General features: G+C 37.0%; 1 protein-coding gene across 1 annotated transcript in view; it reads left to right on the top strand.

Annotated features, from left to right (window-relative positions):
- The window catches only part of LOC132857972 (mitogen-activated protein kinase kinase kinase kinase 5-like), a 31,098-nt gene that overhangs the window by 3,513 nt on the left and 4,560 nt on the right, over window positions 1-23,025 (top strand). The window contains exons 2-26 of the mRNA XM_060888121.1: window positions 10,275-10,332; window positions 10,649-10,739; window positions 11,670-11,734; window positions 13,215-13,270; window positions 13,465-13,512; window positions 13,590-13,632; window positions 13,737-13,809; window positions 14,391-14,522; window positions 14,632-14,694; window positions 14,858-14,939; window positions 15,374-15,490; window positions 15,734-15,815; window positions 16,356-16,414; window positions 16,536-16,582; window positions 16,669-16,713; window positions 17,242-17,262; window positions 17,346-17,391; window positions 17,479-17,641; window positions 17,771-17,868; window positions 19,471-19,503; window positions 19,586-19,664; window positions 21,418-21,494; window positions 22,072-22,132; window positions 22,215-22,314; window positions 22,926-22,984. Coding sequence (XP_060744104.1) covers window positions 10,275-10,332; window positions 10,649-10,739; window positions 11,670-11,734; window positions 13,215-13,270; window positions 13,465-13,512; window positions 13,590-13,632; window positions 13,737-13,809; window positions 14,391-14,522; window positions 14,632-14,694; window positions 14,858-14,939; window positions 15,374-15,490; window positions 15,734-15,815; window positions 16,356-16,414; window positions 16,536-16,582; window positions 16,669-16,713; window positions 17,242-17,262; window positions 17,346-17,391; window positions 17,479-17,641; window positions 17,771-17,868; window positions 19,471-19,503; window positions 19,586-19,664; window positions 21,418-21,494; window positions 22,072-22,132; window positions 22,215-22,314; window positions 22,926-22,984 — 1,798 coding nt within the window. The remainder of the gene's footprint in view (window positions 1-10,274; window positions 10,333-10,648; window positions 10,740-11,669; window positions 11,735-13,214; window positions 13,271-13,464; window positions 13,513-13,589; window positions 13,633-13,736; window positions 13,810-14,390; window positions 14,523-14,631; window positions 14,695-14,857; window positions 14,940-15,373; window positions 15,491-15,733; window positions 15,816-16,355; window positions 16,415-16,535; window positions 16,583-16,668; window positions 16,714-17,241; window positions 17,263-17,345; window positions 17,392-17,478; window positions 17,642-17,770; window positions 17,869-19,470; window positions 19,504-19,585; window positions 19,665-21,417; window positions 21,495-22,071; window positions 22,133-22,214; window positions 22,315-22,925; window positions 22,985-23,025) is intronic.

Here is a 23,025-nt window from a genome sequence, read left to right as displayed (position 1 = left end):
AATGTATTACCTTTAAATTCTTTCAGCATTTATTATATGACTTATGGTCTACGTTTGTGAATACTGCTGGAATTTGTGAACTTGCCATTGCTTGTTGGAGCGATTTTTGGTTTTCTTCTTATTATATCACTTTTATTCTTTTTAAAGTCACTTTGTCTTCTTGACCACCTTTATTTATTTAATTGTTTGCATGAATTCAAACTTTTCCCTCACATGTGGTATATGGTGAATCTTCCTACATGCTGGACTATTCCATTATACAACTGAAAGGGGGGGTGGGGGGGGGGTGGATCAACCTCCAGTATTCCTTTGGATGGAAAGTCTAGAACAGAACTCTAGGTACTTTTTAGCCCCTCTGACTCCTTCCTTGAGGCCCCTGTGTGTGTGTGTGTGTGTGTGTGTGTTTAGAATCAGTGTTATATTTTGAATGTTATTTAGAAGATTTTCGATTTATATCAAATCAGAGAATTGAGATTCGAGTTATGTGTTCATTTTATTGTTGAACGTTGCAGTTTCAATTTAAATTAGAATCTCAGAAGAAGGATTTAGGTTTTGGGTTGAGTTAAAATTTACATTTTTGACTTGTCAGAACGTCAGAATGTCAGATTTTAGTAAAATGTTGGAAATAGGGGTTCAATTTTTCATATAGACTCATGATTCCAGATTAGAATTAAGTTTCAGGATCAAAGTTAGTCTTTAGGATTAGAGTTAAAAAGTTTTTGGTAAAAAGTTTAGGTTTAGATTTAGATGTGATATGAGTGTAGAATTAGAGTTTAGGGTTAAAGTTAGGCTTTGGTTTAAGTTTAAGATCAGGGTGAGGATTTAGGATTAGTTTAATGGTTTTAGAGTTGGATTTTAGGATTGGAGTTAAATAGTGGTTTAGAGTTGTGGGTTTTCTCTTTCTTTCTGTGTGTGAGAGTGTGGTTGACAGGAAACTATCAGTGTGCAATGCACACCTGTGCAGGTACCGGTGAATTCCGAGAAACACTAAAACCTAAATGATTCATGCACTTCCACATACGTAGGAAGACCAATCGCCATGGCAACCCGGTGTTATTTGTAACGCGTTGAAGGAACGAATAAAAGCTTGAACACAGCAGTGAGTACGAATGCAAAGCGGCAAACGTTTACTGTTAGAACCTCAAGTTCCTCTTTCGCTAAATCACTTGTGGGTTGGTTGGGTGCACTTTCATAAATAGCACTGAGCATAACATGTTGGCAAAAAAGAACCGCTGTTTATTCACAGTAAAGATGTAGACTGTACTCTCTGCTCCTTTGAGAATTTAAAATCCCACAATGCACCACACACTCTCCAAGCTAAGCACATGGAAACAGGATGTGTAAGTGGGACATGTTCGGTGATGGTGTTTATGTGGTGAGGATTGGTCTGTAGAGGAAAGAGTACAGAGATCAAGATTAGAGCAGGGATTTTATATTTGAGTTAAGAATTAGGATTAGATCCTAATGAAGGTTTAATTAGTAGAGAATTAATTTAATTAGCATTTGGGTTTAGAATTCTGTTTTATAATTCTATCTAGGGTTTATGCTAAGAGTAAAGGGTTAAAAGTAGAATTCAGGATAAGTTTTTTTTATGGCTTAGACTGAGGGATTAGAGATAGGGTTTAAGTTTACAGCAAGTCATCACACTTTAGAATGGCTTTAAGAAGTTTATGTGACCTACATTTTAAACACAGTATGAGTTTTGGGACACATCCAAAGCGACCTGATGACATGTGAATTTATAACCATGCGGTTTGGGACACGTCCACTGTCCACTTACAGCAAGTCATCACACTTTAGAATGGCTTTAAGAAGTTTATGTGACCTACATTTTAAACACAGTATGAGGTTTGGGACACATCCAAAGCAACCTGATGACATGTGAATTTATAACCATGCGGTTTGGGACACGTCCACTGTGGACTAATGACAGTGAGGCATTCGTGATGGTATTTATGAGGCCATTATAGCAAAGAGGATGCGTGATTTGGGACGTGTCCAATGTGGAGTGTTTGTGTTGCTGTTTATTTGACCTAGAACAGTTTGAGTGTTTCTGTAAGCAATATATTAAACAGAGCATGTGGTTTGGGACACGTCAATGTGACGGTGCCTGTTTAAACACAGGGTTGGATATAATAATATTTTCCTTGTGAATCCAAATATATTGCAGTATACAGCATTGTTATGCAGAAGTCCAGGTTATCATTATAATCTCCTCTCGATTGCGATCTTCTTGGCAAGTTTTTCTTTTTCTTGTTCTTCCCACCACAAAAACCAGCTGTGAACACACTTTGCAAGCTTGACTATGTTTACTTACTCAACTAACCTTACTCTTGCAGGACAACTGCTAGCTTGAGGATGCTAATTAGCATTCTATGTAATGTGTACAGTAGAGAATCTAGCAGTTCACTAAGGAAATGATCAAGCTTAATCTGTTGATAAATCTAGAAGGAAGTGGTGAGATCTGAAGGATATATATCAAAAAAAGAAGGGGAGAGAAAAGGGAAGCAGTCTGGGTCAGAAGCCCTAACCTTTATATATACTTATGTAGGTAAGGTCGTGTTTTAATATGGTTCAGACAAGCCCACACTGAACTGGTGATCGTGAGATATTTGTGATATAAATACATCCTGTTCAAAAAAATCTTTGCTGTATTCATGCATATGAAGTGAGTAGAACAAACCAGTTGTAGCTCTTGGAAAAAGTTTTACGATCAAAATGAATTTAATATTTGCTAAAGTTACTCATCTACTACACATGCAGTTTGGGATTTGGCAGTGAGCTAATGATAGCAAGATGTTGCCTAAATTTTGAATGGTGTGTGTGATTTGGGATGAAATTTTTAATTTAATGTAGCTGATATATGTTATGTTGGAAAATATGCGACTATGTATAAATATATAAATGCTAAACAATTTCTTATTGAACCCCATAGGCAAAACCTCCTCTAAATGTTTCTTATAACTTAGAATATTTTCTTTATATTTGAGATTCCATGTTTGGGACATTAATTCTGGCTATGTTACTGAATTATGGATACTGTAGTATAGGTACAAAGGTGATGAATTGAACACAATTGAGTGCCTTTATTATCTCCGCTAAGAAAAAAAAGAAAGACACAAACCCTGTTATAGATAAGAGGTTTCGTAGTCTGGTTTCTTTCTTTCAGGCTTTTTAAGAGCTTTGTTGTGTTACAACAGGGTGCAAAATGCAAATGAGGGGATGTGGGACCTTTTCCTCCCCAGAGAGAGAGAGAGAGAGAGAGAAAGAGAGAGAGAGAGAGACCGAGAAAAAAAAACAAAAAAAAACTGTTTAGCTTATGACAAAAACTAGTTTCATCATTAACCTTACAAATGTTAGAATTTGCATGCTGCCAAATGAAGTAGAAGCACATGATGTTGTAGGTTTGTGTAGAGAAGAAGGGGCAAATGTTCTGTGTTTGGTTAGTAAAAAAGTGTGAACCTGGAGATGTTTTTGATCTGAGCGGATGGTTTTATTCATGCGATGTGTCTTTCGTCTCAAAATGGATAAGAAAAGACCAGGGCCCGAATTAATAAAGATACTATAAATGATCTCAGAAATCTCCTAATTTAGCTTCAATTTCTAACTATGAATCTTCTCTTAAGAGTGATTCAGGACCAACCAACCGGAACGACGCAGGCAAGGAAAATACAAACACTTTTATCTTAGAGAGGAGGCGGGGCTAAACCTGTTACTAGGTGACACATTCTTTTCAAGACTGTGATTGGTTGTCCAATAAAATAAACTATAGGATCGCTGTGTCTGAGATGTTATCTAAAATATGATTGGTCAGAACAATAATCCCCTCATGACATAATGTGTAGCATCTTATTAACTCACTGTCATTATTAAATATTGTATACAACACATTTCTTCTCCCATTTCACCTCATGGAAACTTTTAATCCTCTTAAAAGTCCTCCTCACTATGACTAACACTTTTTTTGACCTTTTAAGCTCTTTTAAGGGTTAAGATGCTTTATGAATAACTTTTATCTTTTTTAGGATCTTCTTTTTAATGTTAAGGGGAAACTCCAACATTTCTAGGAATTTTCTTAGAATTTCATCACTAGGAGAAACTCTTTACACTAAACTTTTTCATGAATACAAGCCCTGATGTCATGACAGGAGGATCTATTTTAAAGTTGTCCTAGAATTACAGCAAATACTAAAATCAAGTCAGGTCAAGTCAAGAAGCATTTATTGTCATTTCAACCATATATACCTGTAGCTGACGCAGGACATAGTGAAATGACCATGGACCATGGTGCTACATAGAACAACACAGAGCTAAGGACTGAAAGTAAGTTGTCCTAGCCACATAAAGTGCAACATGTGCAATCTAGTGCAAACAGTGCAAGACAGAAGACAGTGCAAACAGTGCAAGACAAAAGACAGTGCAAACAATGCAAGACAGAAGACAGTGCAAACAGTGCAAGACAAAAGACAGTGCAAACAATGCAAGACAGAAGACAGTGCAAACAGTGCAAGACAAAAGACAGTGCAAACAGACAATACACTATAGGACAAAAAACACAAAATAGCGCTGACCAGTCTGCATTCTGAACATTGTACAAAACATTGTGCAAAGGTATAGAGTTGTAAACGTTATGCAAAAGAGGGTTGTAAACCCAGGGTTAATGCAAACATATATACACATCTATTAGCAGCAATTATAGCGCATGTGCAAAAACACCAATTTAAAAACAGCGATAGAGTGAATGTGTGAGTGTGTGTGTGTGTGTGTGTGAATGGCTTGAGGGAAGAAACTGTTGCACAGTCTGGTTGTGAGGACCCTAATGCTACGGTACCTTCTTGCACCCTCTGGCAGGAGGCTGAAGAGTGTGTGTGATGGGTGTGTGTGTGGGGTGAAGAGTGTGTGAGAGGGGTGAATGCTATTGGCTTTGCAGATGCTTCGTGTGGTGTAAATGTCCTTGATAGAGGGAAGAGAGACTCGGATGATCTTCTCAGCTGTCCACACTATCCGCTGCAGGGTCTTGTGATCAGAGATGGTGCCAAACCATCCCAAACCATTCCCAAACCAGTGATGCAATTCCCAAACCAATTCCCTTCTCAGAATGCTCTCAATGGTCCCTCTGTAAAACGTAGTCAGTATGGGGGGAGGGAGATGGGCTTTCTTCAGCTTTCGTAAGAAGTAGAGATGTGGCTTTCTTGGTAATGAAGCTGGTGTTGAGTGTTCTCCTACAGATGAACACCAAGGAATTTAGTGCTCTTGACGATCTCCACAGGGGAACCGTCGATGTTCAGTGGAGAGTGGTCGCTCTGTGCTCTTCTGTTTGATGTTGCACCTCCTCTCTGTATGCTGACTCGTTGTTCTATTTCAAAGGAGTTTGTCTTTAGCCTAGCACGAACTCCCGTCCGCTTTTCGTGCCTCCGCATCCTGGAGCATTACTTTTGCCGTCCCTTCTCCCGGTCACCGGCATCAGGTGATTCTGAGTAATGGAGCCCTGGTCTTCGTAGTACGCTGAGGTCGTGAACCTTCTCCAAAACATCATCATGCAGGTCGGGTGTTGCATGATTACTGTACTGAAACAACATCTGGCGGTCGTACACATGAATACCGCTGTCTCTGGTGTCCATGTACTTTGGAAAGTCGGGCTAAAAACATGAATAGCACCATTTTGGGTCTGGAGTGGCCAAAAATTGGTTAAGAAAACTGTAATAGCAAAGCAAAGTGGAAATGCTGCAAAAATGTCTAAAATCTCAACATATCTCTCAGATATGTCGTTAATCATCAAGAAAAGGCTTTATATGTGGAAAAAAATGGAATTATAGCTACCTGGCAAGTACACAAGTCATTTAATGACAATGTAAAAGAACAGTGACATTGAAAATGACCCAAAACCATAAGAAATATAACATTTCTCTCAGATGTGTTGCTAAATTGCTAACAGTACACCCTATATGACTAATATTACAATTTTAGCAAGGTGATAAAAAGCTATTTAGTCATTTGTGAGCAATGTATTAGTGAAGTGACAGTGAACATGATGTAACTCTCTCTGGAATATCAACATTTTCCTCAGATGTGTTAACAATTTGCTAAAAAAATGGTTCTATATGACTAAATATAACTATTTTTGCTAACTAGCTAATTTGTTTACAATGACAGAAGAAATGAGACTCTCCGTGGAAATTTAACCCCTTCCACAGAAAAGACCCTGTATATCAAAAACGGCCATTTTGACTGGATGACGTTGCTTTTCAGTCATTTGAGAACAATGTAATGGAAAAGTGACAGTGAAATGTCAACAATTTCTTTCAGATGTGTTTATAAATTCCCAATAATAGACCGTGTGTGACATAAATGATGACAGTATGACGATACAGTTAGTATCAACTGCTATCCAAACTTTCTTGGCTTCCTCTATACTGTGAAAAATGAGAACTGAGAAGTCGTGAACGGCACAAAAGTGAGAACGTCATGTAGTTCCAATGAAGACATTGAACGCATCTGAAGATGTTTGTAGACACTAGTTTGTATTTATCCAGCTGTAATTTGTGTGCACAAAACACTCCAGACTATCTTCGTGTGCATAGCTTAAACTATTTTGTAAAACTGTTTAGTGTGTGAACCAAGCTGGTGTGGTATTTTTTTGCATTGCATAAAGTTGTTTTCTATAGAAAAGAATAAAATAAGCTCAGAACTCAGTACTTCTTTGTGAAACTAAATCTTACTTCCTTACCATACTAGCATAAGATTCTAGTGGGCGTGGCCTAGCTATGAGGTATGGACTAAAGTTTGTAGCTAGAATTGTACAGAGCGATTCGGGGGATGATGTATTTTGTAATAGTTTTGTCGATTTGTTTTTTTTTTTTGTTTTCGTTTTTGTTTTTTTTTTGAAAAATACAGATGAATTTATTTTACATATTAAAGATAATCTTTGTGGTAATGAAGATTTATTGATTTAGACATGCAGATTGCTCAAACTATTTCATCAAAGCGTCCATCACACACACCAAGCATGTCTTTGTTCATTAACTGAAACATAATTGTGATACAGGAAGTCAGTGTGTGTATCCCAGTTCCAGCAAGATTTATTAAGAATTTAAGACTTGTGTTTTCAGTTTCAATTCTCCTTAAACGTATAAAAGTATGAAGAAGGGTACAGCTTAACGTGCATTAAAAAAAAGGCAGAGGATTCATTGTGTTGCAGGATTGTGCAACAGGAGTGTGTGTGTTTGTGTGTGTAGAAGGAAACACCTATAGTGGGCTGCAATGTGATGTACTCATCTCCCACCACCTACACGGCAAACCGTAATCTCTCCGTTGCTAAGGTCACTTCTGAGTAAACAAAAAACTAGACTGATTTAACTGCACAACAATGCAATTTCTGTCGGAATCGGTGCATAATAAAAAAAAAAAAACTGTTAGACATGTTAAATTTTTTCTTCTGCAACTAATTTACTTTTAGATTTAAACAAATGATTATATATATATAAAAAGATTTTACACATATGTGGAGCAGACATGTAGCAGTGTGAGTCTCATGCTGCACTGGATCTGCAATCGACAACGTAGAAAACAAGCAAATTAGTTTCTTGAAAGTTACAAGTAAGTGCATGTTAATTTTTTTTCCGAATTAATCTGAGTAAATAAATCTCAATACAAAGCGTATTACACATGTGATATAAATACACCATGAATAATATTCAAACATTATAGTAGTTTCAGGTTGTGTGTGTGTTTAAATGTCAGCAGGTACTTTATGTAGAAGAAAATCCAGAAGTGAGATTCTAATCCACACCAGGACTATATACGTATCTCCCTCTGTCACTCTGTCAATTCAAACTTATTATAGTAGTTTCAGATTGTGTGTGTTTAGATGTCAGTAGGTGCTTTATGTAGGAGAAAATCCAGAAGTGAGATTCTAATCCACACCAGGACTATATACGTATCTCCCTCTGTCACTCTGCCTCTCTCTGTCTGGCTCTCTCTGCCCACATGTCTGTTATTTTTAAAGAAGTAAAGGTCAAAACTAAATTAGACCTTCTTTTGATGCCCAAGCTGATACGTTTACCATCATAGAGACAGACTTTAAAAGTAATTTTTATGTTCAGTTGATTGTTATGTAGAAATGCATGATAATCACATCTCATTAAATCTCATGCATTAATTATTCATTCATTCATTCATTTTCTACCGCTTATCCGAACTACCTCGGGTCACGGGGAGCCTGTGCCTATCTCAGGCGTCATCGGGCATCAAGGCAGGATACACCCTGGACGGAGTGCCATGCATTAATTAGTCTGTAATAAAAAGTGCAGCACATCAACTTATAAACAGTTCACTCATGCTTCATTATGCGCTAATTATAACTCATTACTCATTCCTAATTTCTGCAAACTTAATGAAACATGATTATGTGCTAGTTTGCATATTCATGCTAACAATCTTTAATAAAGCTTTATTAAAGCCACTCGTTTGTAGTTACGTTCGTTCTTGTGCAACGTCTGAAAAACCAGCTAGTATTACGTATGTTATAGCAGCTATAAATATACCTTATTCCACTAACGTCCTGTTTTCTCTCCCACAAATAACTCAGCTTTTTATGTTACGGAAAAAAATCACATTATATCTTTAGCTCTGACTGTTTCAAGGCTTTGGCAATTGAGACTCATTTCTACAATGTTACATAATCTATTATATGTTTTTTTTTTGTTAAGAGCATAGCAGCATGATTTTAAAACCCATTAGTGAAGTATCTGCCATAAGAGTCCCTCTGAACTTGCTGATAAATGCATTAGATAAGTGCATTGATATAAATATATGATGTACAGCTACATTACTGTAATAAAAAACACCATCTGCCCAAACAGAATTCATCAACACTGTGGTTTTGAACTAGAGAATATACAGAATACAAAGCGTGATACAAAAACCTAACCTTCTGCCTCATGTGAGAGAGAATTTGTAATGTTCTGGCTGTTACTTTTTTTTCTGTTCTATTTTTTTTTCAGAAGAATAGACACCTCTGTCCTGACCTTTAACAAGTGTAGCCTGATGTTCAAAACATGACGTCCTCGTGCGGTTTTCTCAAAAAAATCTGTATACAAATACGTCTTTTGCGTCTGATGTTCGATGTCTTTTGCGTCTGATCAATATTTTCACTACGAGAAAAGTGTAACTTCAGCCTTATGTTAGCCGACTTTATAATATATTCCAATATTATATGTCATATGGTGGCCATTTTGTACAACCAGAATGCTGAATGAGAACGAGTCATCTCCAAAACCCAACGAAATGTTCTCGAAAACAGTAACGCAATTAGTAAATTGTGTTAAAGTGATACATGATTAAGTGTTGCTGCATCACTCGGAATCGGAAACCCATTCGGAACCTTTGGTTGTTTTTTTCGGAGTTGCTTTGTCAGTGACGTGTTTCCACGGACACTGAAGCATGTGTATGAGTGTGTGTCTGTGGTCACTGCTGTATCCGCCAGACTACTGTTTGACGTTTGACTTGTTTGTCAAAAAGTCACTGTTTGTGTGTTTGTTTGTTTGTAGGCCATTCTCATCTCTGTAGCTATTTTTAAGTCATGGTTAACCCCCAGATCTCTCCGTCCTCATCCTGAGAATGAACTATTTGATTTTCCACTCTTAAAGTTAAACATCTATTTTTAACTTGCACTACAAGTGGGTGTGTGTGTGTGTGTGTATGTGTGTATATGTGTGTGTGTGTGGTCCGTCCCCATCTCTGCTCGGGGACAGTGAATGTGAAAACATCATCTTCTAGGTTAAAAAAAAGTGTGACTATAAAATACTGAATACAGAAGTCGAGTCGTTGTTCCAGAAAAACTTTTAAATCGAATTAAATATGATTTGAACTCTAATCAGTGATCGTGCTGAAAATCAAATATCACCTTTGCTACGGTCATGTTATGTAGTCACCTTAAGAATTAGAGCTAAATTGTCTAGAATGTAAACCAAAAAAGAGCATTTGTGTCAATTTGCACTTTAACATGGTGTCTAAAGGCTTGTCAAAATAAAACCACCAGAAATATCACCTTTTGCCATATGTGTGTATCAGCTTAACTTAACCTGCATGGAAAAGTTGAAATCGTGTCACGATGTGAACTTTGTGTTGTAAAAAACATTTAACTACAGAAGTTGTGAATACTACATAGGCTTCCAGTTACTAGCAAATAACACTGAGCTATTTCTGTGAAAGAGGAGTTAAAAAAAAACAAAAACTGATATGCTGATTAAGACTATGACTATCTCTGTCCTTAGGCCCGGAATAAGCAGACAGGAGAACTAGCTGCCATAAAGATAATTAAGATGGAACCTGGTAAGGAAATTTTTTGTATGGAAATTACGTTTACAGTGACTCAAATGAACACTGTAACTTTGTTCAGCCACTAGTGATTTGAATATGAGATGCATTCATGGATCTTTTAAAAGTTGTAGTTTAAAATCCCCTAATGAAAATATATATGGTACATCAAATGTGAGATAATGATTGGAATAAGGTGCGTAGCATGAAGGATAAAAAATCCAGTACATGGAATTCTAACAAGTATAGACAGCCCTTGTTATAGATATACAATATATACACTTGTTCTCTTATTGATTGGTTTTTGTTTCGCTTTTTTTTTTTATTTCAGAGGATGATTTCTCAGTGATCCAGCAAGAAATCGTGATGGTGAAGAGCTGTAAGCACCACAACATCGTGGCCTACTATGGCAGCTACATCAGGTCAGAGACAGAAGGACAGAAACTTTGTATTACCAGAAACTGTTTCTAGAATCATTGTGGGTTTTTTTAGTAATGGTTGTGCTTCAAATGAGGAATCTTGTGAAACCCAACAAAAATTATACTGTATACTGTAGATTGCACATATCAATCTTTAGAAAACACATTATTTTGGTCAGGATAATCCAACCTAAGGACCAATCTCTGGTTTGAGGGAGTTTGTGGAAGGTCCAAGGGAGTGTGAGGGAGTGGGTGTGATTGGTCAAGAGTGTTTAACAGAGTGGGTGGGATTGGTCAAGAGTGTTAGAGTGGGTGTGATTGGTCAAGAGTGTTAGAGTGGGTGTGATTGGTCAAGAGTGTTAGAGTGGGTGGGATTGGTCAAGAGTGTTAATCAGTGTGGGTGGGATTGGTCAAGAGTGTTTAACAGAGTGGGTGTGATTGGTCAAGAGTGTTAGAGTGGGTGGGATTGGTCAAGAGTGTTAATCAGTGTGGGTGGGATTGGTCAAGAGTGTTTATTAGAGTGGGTGGGATTGGTCAAGAGTGTTTATTAGAGTGGGTGGGATTGGTCAAGAGTGTTTATTAGAGTGGGCGGGATTGGTCAATAGTGTTTAACAGAGTGGGTGGGATTGGTCAAGAGAGTTTGAGGGCACTGGAGAAGTCAAGCATGTTTGTTGCAGTGGCTGAACTTTTAAAGAGTGGTTGAGGGAGTGGGCGGGATTGGTAAAGACTGTTGCATGCCGATGTCAGCCAAAGTTACAATGAACAAAATGTGTAGCTTCTCAAATACCACATATATGCTGCAAGATGCCAAACCAAACCTTTTGCTGTGCTACTACACAAATAGATGTCATGGAAACTGTGTTTGGTGTTGCAAGACATTTATTATAAACCCCTACTGTGTATAGATAAACACTTATCTATTGTCTGTTGTAGGTCAAATAAACTTTGGATCTGTATGGAGTACTGTGGAGGTGGCTCCTTACAGGATATCTACCACGGTAGGTGAAATCTATTTTGGCCTGTGTTCTAAGATTTTTAAAATAACAATCAACTTCCCTTTTCTGTAAGTCATTTAGTTTAACCACAGCCTCCATGTTAAGGTTTGTCTGGGTTTATTGCCCTTTATTGGGGTTTATTGGGGTTTGTTAACCCAACTCAAATTTGTTAAATATTGTTTAGATAACCTACCTAGAATTTACAGACCTTATCTTTTAGATTCTAAAAAAACTGTTGATAAGTCCTGACATTTGGTTTGTCATGTGCTGGTGTGGTTTATACAGCCTACTAAACTCCTCCTCCTACACAAGACAGATGCTGTCTTTATGACTCAGGAAACAATTCAAAGCAAAATAACTGAGTAAAATGCTAGGGAAATGGTATGGTCCTAGTGCCAGGCCAATCATTTACACATTGAGATTGTGAGGGCAAGTCAACAAAAACAATATTGGAATGTAAGTCTTCTATAGAGACTATGTATGGCTGACAAATTAAAGGTGAAAACTATTATCTTTTGTGCTGTGGGGGAATTTATTTTTTGCCTTCATAATTTAGGTCCATTTCTCCAGTTCTCCAAAATAATATGATAGCTACTAACTGATTGTGACTAGTACTCTGGCCCAATCAGAGGAAAGCATTACCTGCCCTCTTCCGCATTTATACGCTCATAGGTGCCACAACAGGCTAGCGTTGCTCCGACTGACAGGGAAGAGATGGTAACTCCATCCTCCCAGTTATGGAGTATGATACATGTCTTACTGTCTGGGACTCCAGTCATGGATGGCGGTGACAATTCACAGGATCTGACCTTGCAATCTCCTGATAAAAGGTGACACTTTTTTCGGTGGTGTTGGATTTGAGCCCCAGATCTTCTGAGATCTGCTGAGCTTTCTATCTCTTCCAGGTTGACCCTGGCCCGATCTACAGGGCACAAGGCCTCACTGAATAACGGATTGATGCTAACAATATAAATTATATAATATGGCCTTTACCCTCAACTCCACTGAAAACCAATGAGAAATCTCGGATTGACTGTGCTCTCCAACATTGTCAAAGCGCTATTTGAGCTCATATTTGTTAAAAAAAATATTTGAAAAGAGACTTCGAAAGTTGTTGTTAAAGAGCACTTAAACGATTCAGTTGATTTTTTAGTAGCTCAGAAACTTAATAAGACGTTTTATACTAAGTTCTCTTTTAATTTGTCTCTATTTGCTAATAGTTAATATACTCTTACATGTCTCGATTTTTTATAGCAAAAAGTTGGACAGTTAGATAATTAATATAGAAGCAACATTATGGGCCTGTGGGTATAATGTTATCTCAAGCACCTCACATTTCCACAGATAAAACAATTATTTTATCAGTTTTGGGCACTATTCTAAAGGGGGGCATTAGCCCGGTGGTCCAGTACGTCAATCATCTCATTCTTTCATTCTACCATCACTCACTTCTTGTGATGATCTCGTTTTCTCTCTTTCACAGTAACTGGCCCTCTTTCAGAGCAACAGATAGCATACGTGTGTCGCGAGATGCTACAGGTGAGCTCAAAAATATATTCGCTGTCAGGTCATGTTAGGTCATTTTTTTCATGCTAGTCTGAAAAATACAAACTGAAAAAGTGCAGTTCTTTTTTTGGGCAATGCGATGTTCGATTAGGCCACGCCCCTTTCTGTTTTTAGTAATGTATTTTTTGGTTTTAGTTCTGTTCTTTTTTTTTTTTTTTTTAAAACAGGGGTTAGATTACCTGCACAGCGAGAAGAAGATACACAGAGACATCAAGGTACATGCAGAAACACTTTTTCAGAACACTGCGAATTATTTTCAATTTTTGCTGCTAATCGTATCGTTTGCTTTCAGGGTGCCAACATTCTCCTGAACGACAATGGCGAAGTCAAATTAGGTAAGTGATGATGCGTTTACTGTGTAGTATTAAAATATAAGACGGATTTTGTTTTGCACTTGTCAGGTCTGTAGATTTAATTTAACTTTCTCAATATTTTTTAGCGGATTTCGGTATTTCAGCACAGATCACAGCAACGTTCGCACGTCGAATGTCTTTCATAGGGACTCCATATTGGTAAGAGCAAGTGAAGACACTATGTTGACTTTTTATTATACAGTGCTAGCAGCATGGACACCCTCATGCCTGAGGGAAACATCCTCTAAGTTTTACACAAGCCTCTTATCTAAGGCTCTGTTGTTTTTGTTTGTTGTGTTGTTCATATAAAAGTTCACTAAACCAAACTCCTCCCTGCTAGTCCAATAACTTCCTGTTTGTCCATCTTGAGCAGGTGAGAAACAAGTAAACTGCTGAAACCAATGTTACTGAAAAAAGCCTTGGTGCCAAAATTTGTACTTAATGCTCCTGCCATCCTTACAGTAGTGTTAGCATTCCTCATACAGCAGAAAAGTACCGTAACTCCTGGAATAGCAGGACTTCCATAAATACAAATGGACTGGGTTATAGCTGTAAATACAATGACTGATAAACCTTACAGTCTACACACTGTATGAGTGTATGAGTTTATATACATTGTGTATATCTATCTATCTATCTATCTATCTATCTATCTATCTATCTATCTATCTATCTATATATATAGTGTGTGTGTGTGTGTGTGTGTGTGTGTGTGTGTGCGCACTATGTTCCTTGCACAGGATGGCACCTGAGGTGGCAGCAGTTGAGATTAAAGGAGGTTATAATGAGCTCTGTGACATTTGGTCAGTTGGAATCACAGCCATTGAACTTGCAGAGCTTCAGCCGCCGCTATTCGACGTTCATCCTCTCAGGTGACTGCAGACACACACACACACACACACACACACACACACACATTCGGCATTATTATTTTTAGAGCTTTACTACAGTATAATTACATTTTATTGTGTTGTCTTTCAGAGTTCTCTTTCTCATGTCTAAGAGCGGATACCAGCCGCCCAAACTCAAAGACAAGACTAAGTGGTGTGTGTGTGTGTGTGTGTGTGTGTGTGTACTTGTATTGTATTATCCTATATTCCTATATACATTATTTTTTAAATTATCTTATATTATCCTATATTCCTGCTGATGATGATCAAACACTGTGTAATATGTGTGTATGTGTGTGTGTGTGTGTGTGTGTCAGGTCACCTACGTTTTATAACTTTGTAAAGGCAATGCTAGTCAGAAACCCAAAGAAGAGACCAAGTGGCAAGAAGATGCTCACGGTAAGTAATACTGCTTCTATTTTTACTACCAATTCTATTACTAGTATATTACTAGTACTAATGCTGCTGCTGCTACTAACCTTACTGATAACAATACTATTACTTAAACTATTAATACTACTGCTTATAACATTAATTAATACTACTAATAATATTAATATTACTACTAAGGCTACTAATAAAAACGCTACCTCTAATAATATTTGTACTACTACTAGTATCAGAACTGTTGCCATTACTATTACTACTACTACTAAAACTACTACTACTGCCACTGCTAATGAAACTACTAACACTACTACATCATTTCAACTACTAACACTCTTATTACTACTACTTCTACTACTAATAAATAGAAATAATAATAATAATAATAATAATAATAATAATAATAATAATAATAATAATAATCTTTTTCGTCATCATCTTCTCAGCACCTTTTTGTGACTCAGCCATGTTTGAAGCGAGACTTAACCCTTGAACTGCTCGATAAACTCCGGCATCCTGAGAAACTCAAAGAGTGTTTACAAGCGGATGATGAAGATGTAGAGGTATACACACACACACGCACGCACACACACACACTCGCACACACACAGACACACACATACACACATTTTAATTTACAAGTTGATCGAAGTATATGTGTAAGAATATTCTATGTTCTCTAAAACACTAATGTAGACTAAATTACAGCATTTAAATGTGTGTGTGTGTGTGTGTGTGTGTGTGTGTGTGTGTGTGTGTGTGCGTGTGTGTGTGTGTGTGTGTGTGATTTGATGGTCTCCATACAGATGGCAGTGCCTAATTCTCTGAGACGGATTCACTCCATCAACCGACACAACCAGGCCGAGAGGACAAACTCAGACATCAGCTGTAAGACACTGTCTCTCTTCTGTCTGTCTGGTGTCTGTCTCTCATTTTGTCTGTCTATCTGTATTTGTCATTTTATCTTTTTATCTTTCTGGGTATCTGTTTCTCTTTTACAGGGTTTCTCTTTTTGTCTCTGTCTCTATCTGTCTTTGTTTCTGTCTGTCTCTGTATCTGTCTCTCTCTCTCTCTGTCTGTGTTTGTATCTTTCTGTCTCTCTGTCTGCCTCTGCATCTGTCTCTCTCTCTCTCTCTCTCTCTCTCTCTGTATCTCTCTGTCTCTCTCTGTCTGTCTCTGTATCTTTCTCTCTGTCTGTCTCTTTCTCTCTGTCTGTCTCTGTATCTGTCTCTCTTTCTCTCTCTCTGTCTCTGTATCTTTCTGTCTCTCTCTGTCTGTCTCTGTACCCCCCCCCTCTCTGTATCTCTCTGTCTTTCTCTGTAACTGTCTCTCTCTCTGTGTCTGTATCTGTCTCTCTTTCTCTCTGTCCGTCTCTGTACCTTTCTGTCTCTCTCTGTCAGTTGTTCTAATACATGTTTCTTGTTTCAGTGAATCAGATTTACACACAGAGACCAGTGAACCGAAAACAACAGTCATCAGATTCAGCAGTAAGTGTGTGTGTGTGTGTTTATGTTCAAAGTTATATGTAATGATGATGAGTGTGTATTTATGTGTGTATTTAAATGAAGCTCTAATCTGTGGTTGACTTGTTTCTTGGTGTTGTTACAGACGTCAGTTGGATGTCAGTGGTTGGGTTCTCCAGAAGTTCCACGCAGGTAAACGTTTCAGTCAGTGAAACACTGACACTAAACTCTATAAATCACAGTGATATATGTTTGTGATTATGTGTTGTTTTTCACAGAGTGGACAGCACAGACACAGATGACGACTATGATGATGTGGAAATGTACGAATGTTTGATTTTTCAGTTCATTTATGGCTTTTAGTCTTCAGACAAGTTAGACATGTAATTGCTGTAGTGATTTTTCAATTATTTTGTTATTGTTCAGGCAAAATTTTTAAATTGAGACTAAAATACAATAAAAATTTTCCAAATTTCAATTTATTTCCATAAAACATCACAGGATTCTCAAAACATTGGCCTTTATTTGCTAAATATTTTTGTTAGCAAAGCACAAAACTATCACATACACACGACTTTGTTTCTAACACAAAGCAAATCAGCGATTTACGTGTGTCTAAGTGACCAATACTGATATATTTGTCTCAATTTTTTGAACACTGTTTGATTTCACCTATGAGTGTAAAAAGTGAACGCAGTTAGCAAAAAAAAAAAAAAAAATACATGTGCTAGTCATCATTAACATCCAAAATACAGGGGAAGGATTTTTTTTTCCAGAATGCGAATATTTACCTTTGTGTTCATGGATTAATGGTTAATGAAAATTTGTTCTTTTCCTACTTCCTTCTACAGCCTTTTTAATCAGTTCAGCAGGTATGTCCCCTACACACACATCCCCACACACCCAACCACACACACACACACAAATGAACTCACTGTTTTCTTTCCATGTGCAGTAACTCACTGCCAGCTGATGAAGTTCCTCCTCCACTTCCTCCAAAGGTAACTTTCATTGATTTAAAATGGTGCATAGTGGATTCAACTGTATATGCACTAACCAAACCTGTGTGTGTGTGTGTGTGTGATCAGCCTAAGCTCTGCAGCAGTTCAGAAGAGAGCGTGACTGCAGATGATGACCGAACCAAATTTCCGAGTCTCTACGTTCCATCTCCACTGCTGAGAACCAGCAGCGGGACACACACGCGCAGTCATCCTGTGCCACGGCCACGCTCAGTCCGTAATGTCAACTCGGGTGAGCAACACAGACACACACACGCACACACACACACTCGAGCATCTATACACACATGCACGGTAATAAGGAATAAGGGCATAAATTCCTTAATAAGAACTTGGCTGTGTGTGTGTTTGTGTGTTTCAGACCCTTCCACGTTTTCTGGCTTCAAGACAGACATGGCAGCGGATCAGCCTCCTGTATTACCCCCCAAATCAGACAGGAGGCGCCGACAGCCTGTTAAGGTACGTCATTAAAGAACAGGAAGTTCTGTAGCCATGCCTACTTTAATTTTTTTTTTTAATTGTGTAACAGATAAACCCTGTTCGGAGGTGATTATTTTCTCTGGATGTTACGCCAGAACATTTTAAACATTGCTTCTTCGAGGGGAAAAAACAACAAATTCAAAAGCAATTAAATAATCACACGAGTTGAACGAGTTACGAATTAATTTTTTTAACAACACAGAAGTTTGTGTCACTTTAGCACTTGTGATTAGCTGTTTTGTTACATGATTTTGTTATCTTTATACAGAGAAGGTGAACAAGACTTGTTTAATCTACCTAAAAATTTGTAAATAATTAGGACGGCACTGATCTGAAAACCCAGGATTAGTATCAGTCCATTACGTACAAAAAAAAGAGAAGATGGACAAAAAACACCAACAAATTAGATTTCAATTCACACAATGTGTTTATTCACTGATTCACGAGAAAGCACTAAAACAAATCTCCGAACTCTAATGAATAATTTTCACATTAACTAAAGATTCGATTTTGATTTACGTAAAATACAAAAGAGAGTTTTATCAACATTCAAATCTCGCATATTACATGTGCATGTTATGCTGGATAGAAAATAACAATAAACTTATTGCCCCCTAAACTGAAAATAAAACATTATTCGATAGGAAAAAAAACAGGGTTATGGTGTTAGGAAACTTGCTTTGTCGTTTTGGTTGGTCGATGAGCAGGTGAATATTAAAAACTTGAAAGAAGATGAGTTTTAATAACATTAAAATGAATTAAGCTCCGCCCCTAACGTCTAAAATGAAATAAGCTAGAAAAAGATCAAACGAAAATTTGTTTGAAGTTAAAATCGATACACTATAAAAACTAATACAGTTTAAGTTTATTTTTGTACATTTTATAATGAACAATAAATAAATAATCATTTATAAATAATTACTATATAATAATTTCATTTATAATTATAATCACAATTGTATAAAATATTAGAGGGCTGTTAGTATTGGAACACAGACCTACACTGACCTGCACAGACCTACACCAAATACACACTCTTCCAATATATATCCATCAAACTGTTTACATGCTGTTTTGCACACTGTTTTGCTCTTTGCACATGCTGTCTCACATTTCAGTTGATTGCTGTTTTGCACGATCCTTTACAATATCTCATATAACTCCTGCTATAATACTGTGTTCATTACAGTATTTCTGCACATGCAATATTGTTTGAACATACAGTATTTACACTGGTCACTGCTGTTTATTGTCTGTTGTGTATTGTCTTGTATTGTTTGTTTTCACTGTCTTTTGTCCTGCACTGTCTTGTCTGTCTTGTCCTGCACTGTTTGCACCAGGTTGCACAGTTGCACTTTATGTATCTAAGTCCTTAGCACTGTCTTTGTGTTATGTAGCACCCTGATCCTGGAGAAACGTTGTCTCATTTCACTGTGTACTGCAACACCTATAGTATATACAGTATGGTTGAAATGACAATAAAAAGCTTCTTGACTTCTTGACTTGGAACCTGTGTATAGTTATTACTGTATTACTGCATGAACGAATCCTGAGAATCAGAAAGGTTGTGTGTTTTTACAGGAGCCGCCTGATCAAGTACAGAGGAAGTTACCGGTATGAATCATAACTCACAAAACACAAATATATCAAAATATATAGACACACGGTGTACAAAATTTGCTTTTCTTTGATATAGATGTTCTTCAGAAAGGTTTTTAATGGCTGCCCTTTAAAAGTCAACTGCTCTACGACGTGGGATCACCCCACCACCAAAGGTAAAAGAGAGTTTTCAAAGCTTACGATATTTTCTGCGGTACTAGAACTCACCTCAGAAGCATTTAGATAGATAGATAGATAGATAGATAGATAGATAGATAGATAGATAGATAGATAGATAGATAGATAGATAGATAGATAGATAGATAGATAGATAGATAGATACAACTTTATTGTCATTGCATTGTACAGGTACACAGCAACGAACAGGTACGCAGTTTGGCATCTACCAGAAGTGCAAAATGCAGAAGTCGTGCAAAAGTGCAGATAAATATCTAGCATATTTACAGCAAGTGGTATATTTGAAGGCATATACAGTGAATAAATATAAAGGCTATAACAGTGCAGAGATGTGTGGACATACAGGAGTACAGTGAGTAAATATAAAGGTGTACAGTGAATAAATATAAAGGCTATAACAGTGTGGACATCATTAAGAATTACACAATTACAGAAATGGTTCTAAGGCTATGGCATTGAAGAGGAATGTGCAGAGTGAAAGGTTACAAGATTATGGCACTTAAAGAGTTAGCAAGCTGAATAACAGTCTACTATATATGTATATATATATACACATATATATACATACATATATATATATATATATATATATATATATATACATATATATATGTATATGTATATATATGTATATATATACATATATAGTAGACTGTATATATTTATATATGCTATACACTATATATACTATATACTATATATGCAGTGAGTGACCATATATATATATATATACTGTACACACACACACACATGTTATATACACATAGATGAATGTGAGATGTTGGGCAGAATGTACAGTAATGATATAAAGATACATATAGATACAAAAAATAGTGCAGATGTAATAAGGAGTAAAAAAGATAAACTATATAATATGTACATGTACATTTACCAATGCAATACTCAAGTAGTGTTAAGAAAAATCCTCTAGCTTTTGATATAGTGAAGTTTTCTCTAAAGTTATGTTTATGAACGATTTCTATGGAATTATCAACAATTTGGGATTTCTTCAATAGCACCTTACTGTTGTTATAAGATCGCTGAGGACACTGAGGAAGTGTGTGAGCCACCTGCTGGGCAGATAATTCACATCTTTCTATAATATTACTGGCATGGAGCTCAAAGAAACACAACTAAAACACTTCCACAATAAAAAAAAAATGATGACATATCAACCTAGAAATTCTTTTGACAAACTGCAAATTCTTAAAGTTCCATCTGAGACATAAAACACTACTATGGAGTGTGACATCATCATTATATTCAAGTCATTAACATGGGCAATAAGAAAAATCAATGTTTTTAACAGCTTGTAAAAAGAGTTAAAGGTATTTCAAGTGCACACATAGTGACAAGAAGGATTCTGCTGGATTTTGTTTTTTTTGGAACTGCTATAATGGAAGTGATAACAGGAACATCAAATGTAACTAGAAATGGATAAGAAGTATGACGTGTCCTTCTTTAAAAAATAAAAGATTGTATTGGAAAATAAGTCAACACAAATGGCACAATATTATACATGTATTTGAATGGATTAAATTATTGCTGCCCTTCATGATACACACGTAACTGCTGTACTTTCAGTGCTTTATGGGTAATCCACACTGCTCCGTGGTTACCGGCCATAACATTCCTAGTTAGATGGATTTGATGTTTTCAAATGGCAGAATGCCAACTAGACATGAACTAGCATTTAACGTTTTCTCTCTCTCTCTCTCTCTCTCTCTCCAGACCACCACCTGATCCTGGGTGCTGATGAAGGGATCTTCACATTAAATCTGAACAGCACCGAGGCCACACTCGAGCTGGTGAGCCAATTCAAAAAAAACAACAACAACAACAAAAAAAAAACACAGGATTTTTTAAAAATAGTTAAAATTTTAAACCTGAATATTTCCAACTAATGCCTGGTGTAGACCCTCAACCAAGATGTGATCAGTATATATAACATGCAGCTCTAGACAGAGATGGTTGACTCGAGTCATATGACTTGACTCGAGTCAGACTTAAGTCGCAAATTTGAGCGACTTAATATTTGACAAATATTAAAAAAAAAGACTCGTCTTGACTTTGACTTGACATTCATAACTTGAGATTTACTTGTGACTTGTGTGACTTACTCCCACCTCTGTCTCCAGAGCTAATGTGCAACGCTAATAACAAAGTGTCATGCTAGCTATGCTGAATAGCCATGTTGTTTACTTTCTTGATTCTGTTTTCTTTTGATTCATGATACAGATACCATGACCATTTTAGATCAGAAGTGAATTAATTCTGGACTAATATAATGCTAACAAATATGTGGTCATAATCTATAGTCTGTTAATTAGTTTGTCCTTATGAATGACTTCTGATCTCTCTCTTCATCACTTGTCAATATTAAAGCTTTTTCCAGGGAAGTGCACATGGGTGTACACCATCAGCAACGTCTTAATGTCCATATCAGGTAAGACTTTACCACGATTAAGTCACCTTTTTTTAGTTCCTGTGAACTATGACAGCTGACTGTGTTTGTGTGCGTATGTTAGGAAAGTCCTCCCAGTTACATTCCCACTCTCTGAAGGAATTGTATGAGCAGGCCAGAAAAGAACATCGCGTGGCACTGCCAACACACAGATTGATACCCAGGTGACAACACACACACACACACATGCACACACACGCTCATACATATGTCACGTTTTCTCGAAAGTGTGTTTACTGTATGTGCTGAATTTGACCTCGATTTATATAGAAGGAAAGCATAGAAGTAACGTCATTACTATTTTTTAGTTTAACACACACACACACAGATTGATACCCAGGTGACAGCACACACACACAAGCTCATACATATGTCACGTTTTCCCGAAAGTGTGTTTACTGATTTTGACCTTGATGTATATCGAAGGTAAGCATAGAACTAACGTTATTACTATTTTTTAGTATAATACACACACACACTTATGTTAAATCAGTTTTTTTTCATAATTCATTATAACCCGGATTCAGAATTCTGTCCTAAATTCTGCATTACTCACAAAAGTGGAAGCCACAACCAAATCGGCTATGCTGTTACCGAAACAACGACGATGTGACCTACATGATGCTATGATTACTTCTTGCAACTGCAAATTAGCAAAGACATACATTCACAAACAGTAATACACACCTACACATAACCACACAAATGCATCTATATGCACAAAGGTACACCAAACTAACTCCGCTTCATTGTTTAATCATCTTGTTTTTCACAGGAAGTTCACCATCACCACAAAGATCCCAGACACCAAGGGATGCCGAGCATGCTCAGTAGGTAAGGGAAGCAGGAAGTACTTCCACCTTCTGTGTAAATAC

This window comes from Tachysurus vachellii, chromosome 15 (assembly GCF_030014155.1).
Source record: "Tachysurus vachellii isolate PV-2020 chromosome 15, HZAU_Pvac_v1, whole genome shotgun sequence".
NCBI classification, from domain to species: Eukaryota; Metazoa; Chordata; class Actinopteri; order Siluriformes; family Bagridae; genus Tachysurus; species Tachysurus vachellii.
The sequence above is the reverse complement of the archived record's forward strand: the minus strand, read 5'-3'. Positions and strand labels throughout refer to the sequence as shown.